Genomic DNA, 7,078 nt, shown 5'->3' on the forward strand with positions numbered 1-7,078 from the left:
GCTGTGAGGAGAGGCTGGGCTAGCCTGGGAGGGCAGTACACAGAGAGGAAATCGGCGTGTGAAACTGGTGGTTTCTACACAACTGTGGTTTTATTATTGTCGTTCCAGATGCTTTATTTGCAAATATCACTAAGATTTAAAAAAAAAAAAAAAAAAAAAGTGTGATCCTGGGCTTGGATGCGGGTAGCTGTCTGTTGCGGTCACTGACAACGGTCAGAAGGTGGCTTCACGTCACACTTCTGTTTAGGTACTGGCTGTGGCTTTTATCTGGTAATTTCTCTCATTTATAAAACCATAATTGTTGGAAGACCTGTGATTGCTTAGTATAAGCTTTCATCTTAGAAAAGGGTGTTTTTTGCCCTCGCTCCCTTTTTCCAAGCTGTTTTGTCCTACTCCTTTCTAGTTCTTTATATGCTGCATAGCTGTATAATGCAAGTAAAGCATTTATCCACAGTCACTTGAATGGCACTGTAAAACTGTGTGGTGAAAAAGCATATAACTACACAAATATTTTAGCATCAAAAAGAATTGGGGACTGGTGGAAAAAAACACAGCACATTTTATATGTTTTCTTTGCAGGAAATTGCTGTATAGAACTCTACATCGGCTTTTTTTTTTTGCTTCAGATAATCAGACATGGTGAGAACAATAGCACTTTTTCTATATTTTCATTCTTTCTGAAGTGGTTATCTCTTGGAAGGTGAAGAGCTGCTCTGCATCTTAAAGGATTATGCATTTTACTCTGATGCTGTGAAAAAATTTGTAATGAAAAGTTTAGGTTTTCATTTCAGACTTCTGATAAGATATTGTAAAAAGGAAAATAAGTTAGTTTACGTCAGTCTAAAATATAATTCAGTTCTAAGATCATAAATTTTAATCCTACTTTGGCAAATATTTGCTAATGTAGTTTGGTTTGTTGTGTCACAGAAGCACTTTTCAAATTGCGAGCACATAGCCCTGCTTGAGTGTATGTAACCTTTTACACCTGTAGGCTTTTGAAAGTTTAGCAGATCAGGAAATAGAGATAAGACTGTGTGTCTTAAATGGTACATACGCACCTTTTATAGCATCTTCATGGACATTGCAGGCAACTGTCTACTTGTATACTTCTGGAACAGCATGCCAGTATCAACATGTTTTATTAGTTTTATTCGTATTTTATTATGCTCAGTGTAGACCCACAATAATTGTTTTTGTATAGTTTAGCACTTTCTAGGGGAGCACTGTGATATATTGATTGGGCCTACAGAGATATATTTGCTTAGGTGACTGGGTGACTGCCATTTTAAATTTTATGAAGGTTATTTATAAATTAAGAAAAGTGTGTAATTTTGTAGATTTGTTTGTTTGTAGAGGCAGATTTATAGATAGTACCATTCAGAACTAGGCTTATCACTCAAAAGGCTGCAGGCAAGTAACACACATCAGTTGTTCCTCTGGTTGTAAACCAGTGAAGTATATGCACCACACTATCACCTGAAAGAGGTATAACCTTGATTCTTCAACTTTGCTATTAAGTGACTGAGTAGGTCCCATTCGCAAAGGAATACTGTACCTCTGGAGTGTAACAGTGTGTGAGATAGAGCTTCTGTGTTACCAGGGCGGACTTGATTTGTCCTGAAACTAAATGAAACCAAATGGTTTCTGGTGTTTTTACTGGAAACGTGGAAGATTTGTGACAGTAGCCTTGGCTATGGCCAAATATTGAAACAGTGGTTATACGCAGTGGGAACTTGCTTATGTTCTTTGTGGGACTCGGAAATAAAACTGAATCTGTTATTATTTTGTTGCTGATTTAATTATTATTTTCTGCCTCTTGCTCAGGCTGTCACACTGCATACTGATGTAGGAGATATTAAAATTGAACTATTCTGTGAGCGTACACCAAAGACTTGTGAAGTAAGTCAAGCAACAGGAGCAGGATTGCCTAGTGTTGAAACAAAGCAGTAGAAATATTGAATACTATATTGAAGACTATACGGGAGGTGAAGTGGCTTTTGTAAATCATCTTTTCACATAATGGAATACTAACATTTTAAGGTGTTACAGTGCCTATTCCACTCATGGAGCTTATGCACTGTGTCATACTGCCTAGAGGTTTGCTGCCTGTTTCTCACCACATAAGGTTTAGCTAAGGGCCGCTTTTCCCCAAGTTCCAGCATCTCCCAAAGTGTCCTTTGCCCTTAAGGGGAAATAAGGCATATGGCCTGGGATTCCCATATTTCCCTGAGTTTGCTCACACTTGCACAGATTTGATTTTAATTTAAAAGAGTGAGAATCTCTCCCAGTTTGCCAGAGACCCCAGGTTTTCCTTTCTGCAATAAACGTAGGCTTAAATTGAAATAATTTACTTCTTAACTAACAAAGCTGAGTCATTAAGTCATTGATTATAAAATTACATTTACAAAATACAAATGTTGAATAGAAGTGATACTTCAATGGAAGTGATACTTCTGAGCATATCTCGGGCTTCTTATTTGTTCCTCGAGTCAGACAACCTTGTGCTGCAAGCTTTATTTAAAATCCTTTGTATCTGTGACAGTGTCAAAGGAGCATATTAACTATAATTTATGACTATTCTGTGGCAATATTGTGTGGAATTCACATGGTCACAATGCAAAACAGAGGCAAAAGGGTTAGTCTTGGTCTTGCCAATGCTGTCATTTTAGTAAGAGGATACTACTATTTCTGAACTGGTTTTTAATATGGTTTGTTTCTTTTCCTTAGAATTTCCTGGCTCTTTGTGCTAGTAACTACTACAATGGATGCGTATTTCACCGGAATATAAAGGGCTTCATGGTTCAGACAGGGGATCCATTAGGTAAGTTCTTCTGTGCAGGTCTCTCTATAGAAAAAGGTAATAAAAATAAAATTTAAATAAGTAAAAATAAATTATAACTATGAGTATTAAAGCCAAAACATAAAGTAAAAATAAAATATAAGAATTATTGTATTGTTGGTAGAGGTTTTTATGATGAGATTAGTTTTCTTTGGTGAGCTTTCAGAAGAGCAGCCATTCCCCTAGTTCTAAATAATCATGCAGTACTAAAGCAGTCTACAAATTCAGGTTTTTCCAGCTGTTGCCACTAAATTTGATAGTTCTACTGATTTATCAGCTGTTGAACAGGTAGCAGCTGTTACTGTGGTTTCTCTGGTTTCTGCCTGAAGGGCTACACTGCCTCTAAAGCAGTTGGGGAAAATGTCCCAGGCAGTGTCAACTGTTTGGGAGAAAATCTGATTCAGCTGTGTGTCTGTTCATACTTATACTGAATTTAATGTGAGGCTATGTCAGTGTTTTGTTCTGCTATTTAATAGGTGTTCCTTATATAGTGTTATGTCTCTGCTCAGTGTCAAGACATGAGAACCCGATCCCTGCCTCAAATGAATTACAGGCTATCTAGGGTCTTTGTTGTAGAATGTTATAACAGTACATAATTTCTGGATTTTTGAGTCTGAAAAATCCAATAATTTATTATGGTGCTTCTTTGTCAGGCACTGGGAAAGGAGGTAACAGCATCTGGGGCAAGAAGTTTGAAGATGAATTCAGTGAATTCCTGAAGGTATTTCTGTGCTCTCAGTATGCAGTTATGTTTTTGTATTAATTTCTTCACAAGCTGGAGAATGATCAGCATTGTGCTGTACTGTATTAAATACCTCTTTTGTAATTGTGAGGCAAAGTATAATCCCACAATAAAGGGATAGGAAGCTTATTATGATAGGTACAGGCATTTCTGTACTTGCAAGTTAGGTTTGAGGGTTTTAATCACTAAGAACAGAAGTAGAAAGAATTTGTAACAGTCTTTTTCATGCACTGAAGGCAAAGAATCATTTTTCATTTTAAGACCAATTTTGAGGAGCTAGTTATAGACGGTGATGGAATATATTAGCAACTAAGATTTTTTCTTAATAATGGTATTGAGGCAGAGTACTAAGTCACAGACCACTTTGTACAGGTTAAAGTCTTGCTTTCACAGATGTGTGTTCATGTTGAGGTTTTTCCACTCTCAGCACAGTGTCCGTGGGGTAGTCTCAATGGCAAACAATGGGCCAAATACCAATGGATCGCAGTTCTTCATCACTTACGGCAAGCAACCGCACCTAGACATGAAGTACACAGTGTTTGGAAAGTAAGTGATCCAACTGCATGCCTCCTTATCATCGTGTGTGAGGGATCAGAATATTTCAGGGCACATGCAATGCAAATTTAGAAGCTGCTGGTTCTCAAACTCTTTAAGAGGTATAGGTAAATGTGTGCTCTTGCACTATGACCAGAATTAGTTGCTCCAAAATGCTGCGTCCTTTTTCTTAGTAGTAGGGAATTCAGTGGAAATAGGCATGTTAAAAATTACCTCAAGTATGGAGCTTTTTTTTCTTTCCTTTTTTCTTTCTTCTTTTTCTTTTTTTCCCCACCCCACTAGTTATTCCAGCTTGCCTTTTCATCCCTGCCCAAACGGATACAGCCTGATTTTAAGCAAGCTCCAGAACAACTGGAAATGCTGTTGTAGGGGTTACTGAGAAGCGAGAATCTGATTTGGGACTGGATCTGGAGATGGGTGTGGTACTGACATGGTCATGCTTCTGTTTAGGTAAAACTTCTGTTGGTCAGATGAAACTCGTGGAACTGACAGATTATAAAATCAGACAAGGTTGTTTAAGATCTTTCCTTGTTTAAGGAAATCTGAAAGCCTAAACATATTTGTGCCATTATTAGTGGTTATTAGTGATTCTGTCTAGTCTTGTCTTTGAGTCAGAAGGTTAGAAATTATAATCTGACATTTGGAAATTGATTTTCCAGCTATAGGATTTCAGTAATTCACAGTGAAGTTTGGTATGGCCAGTATCTTGTTGTTACTTAAGCCTATACTATGATTGCTCAGTCCTGCAGCCAGGGTCTTTATACAGCTATGGTTGGTATAAATAGGATACTGTCAGGTCAGTGGGAATTATTTGTACTTTTTATCAGAATCTGTCATGGATGCGTAATATTTCCTTTCAAAATGTGTTATATGCCATATATAATATTTTGGCTTATTTGTACCATTTGCTTGCAAAGTCCTTGCCCTATGTTACTTAACTGTAAAGCCCTTTGCGATATCTCAGTTATGAAATTTAAATTGTTATTAGGAGATTCCTAGCACTTCTGCTTTTCTTCCAGAGTTATTGATGGCTTGGAGACCCTGGATGAGCTGGAGAAGCTGCCTGTGAATGAGAAAACCTACCGACCTCTTAATGATGTTCACATTAAAGATATTACAATTCATGCCAACCCTTTTGCGCTGTAGCCATAGAGTGCCTTGACACATTCTTTAGAGACGAGTCAGATAGACTGCTGAGTTATGGGGTTTAAAGTGTCTAATATTAAAAAGGGTTACTTGAGCTGGATTGTACCTGTGCTTACCGAATGCAGGATTTTCAGGAGTTGTGACATTGTTTGGGAGTTGTCACAGAGGAATATTGTGCTTTAGAAGACAGTTTTTCCAGAGTATCTTCCAGGATTTCAGTTTTTAAACATTGCCTTTTATACTTGTAAAATAAGAAAAGACTTATATATTTTTTTTGTGAATCTTTGTTTTCTGCCTTACCTTTTTTGGTGATACTATGTTGAGACAATGTCCTTTGCTACAATTTCATGCTACCAGTTTTCTGAAGCTTTCTTATGTAAATTCTAACCTTCTTTACTGGTTCTTAGAAAACTGAGTAAGGTGCGCAATGTTTTCTCCTAGGCAAGAGCAGTGTCATAGATAGATGAAGCCTTTCTCTCCTAGAGGATTAAAGACCGTGTTTAGAGGACTGCTTGTTCTTATACTGCTGTGTTGGAATGGTAACCTCTTCAGCCTCCCCAAAAGGTAGATCAGAAACAATCGCTTCTGCCTCTGGCACGATGCTTTTGATATCACTGTTGATTGAAACTAGGTAACCAAGGGGTTTACTGTACCTTGGTTTTCATCACTATTGTACAAACAATAGGGGGTAAACAGAGTAGTGACAAAAAGACTGTGATCAGACTTCTAATCAAGAATATCCTGATACACCTGCCATACTGGAAACTTTCCTACAGTGCCAAGGAACCAATAATTTAAAACACTGACATCTAGTACTTAGCTGGAAACAGTTCGAGGCCTATTTTGTTTTGGTCGGGTTTTTTTCTGATACACCCAAAACAATAAAAGATATTGTAGCCAAGATTATGTTGAACAAATAAGAGAGAGCAGGACTCAAATAAGAAAGTCTGCAAGAAGGTACAGAGGTGTCTGAATATTAACTGGTCAAGAGGAAAAATACAATACATGCATACGTATGCATGCATATATTGCTGATCCTATGCTCAAATCACTTAGTATAGGCAAGCATAAAATAAACTGACTTAAGCAGGGAAAAGAGAGTGATTTGAACACATTAAAAAAAAAGCAGTTCTCCACCTTGGGCACACTGGGAAAAGCAGAATGTTCTGTTCTTCCTTGTTGTAGATTTTAAAAAGGCATTTTGGCATCAGTTTATTTTCATAAAGCAGGAAAAAATCAACTAATTTCCACAGAGGTTAACTTTCTGAATCTCTAATACATAGAGGTGAGAGGGTGTATTTCTAGTTCCAACTGTGCATGAGAGACCTGGACAGGAGAGAGTACCCACAGTTCTTGCATCCACCTTCTGCCATTCTGGACTTCTTTCCAATCCTCTTTGGACTCAGTCAACCTTACTTAGCAAAGTCCATTCTCATATACGTGCCTTGTAATCCTTGGGAGGTCCAGGTCCCGCTGACTGGCAGTCTGCTTCAGACCAGTATTTCCCATTTTGAGACTTTGTCTCTTAAAATGAAGAGGAGAACTTAGTTGCAAGTGAAAGGCAAAGGTATGCCAGGTACAGATTACTGAGGCGTTAATGAGCAGAGTTAATCAGTACCCTCTCTCTGGGACAAAGTTTCTATATTCTGTACGGAGTGTTGCTTTAAAGCTCCTAGTCCTTGCTCCAGACTTAATACATTTTAGCATAATACTTCAGTCAGGTAAAAAAAAAATATCTATTTTAGCTCTTTCTGCTTCTTCTGTATAACCAGTGGCAAGAGCAAGTAGACACAAAC

The 7,078-nt window shown here is 37.7% G+C and overlaps 1 protein-coding gene across 1 annotated transcript; it reads left to right on the forward strand.

The window, feature by feature from the left end:
• Nucleotides 1–1,824: 1,824 nt before the first annotated feature.
• Nucleotides 1,825–5,553, forward strand: PPIL3 (peptidylprolyl isomerase (cyclophilin)-like 3; the record flags this gene model as incomplete). The annotated part of the gene is made up of 5 exons (XM_010082610.1): nucleotides 1,825–1,899; nucleotides 2,728–2,821; nucleotides 3,493–3,560; nucleotides 4,009–4,127; nucleotides 5,156–5,553. Coding segments are annotated over 5 exons (483 nt in total), but the record flags the coding sequence as incomplete, so codon positions are not given.
• Between the last annotated feature and the right edge of the window lie 1,525 nt (nucleotides 5,554–7,078).

This window comes from Pterocles gutturalis, unplaced genomic scaffold (genome assembly GCF_000699245.1).
Source record: "Pterocles gutturalis isolate BGI_N339 unplaced genomic scaffold, ASM69924v1 Scaffold42054, whole genome shotgun sequence".
Taxonomy (NCBI): domain Eukaryota; kingdom Metazoa; phylum Chordata; class Aves; order Pterocliformes; family Pteroclidae; genus Pterocles; species Pterocles gutturalis.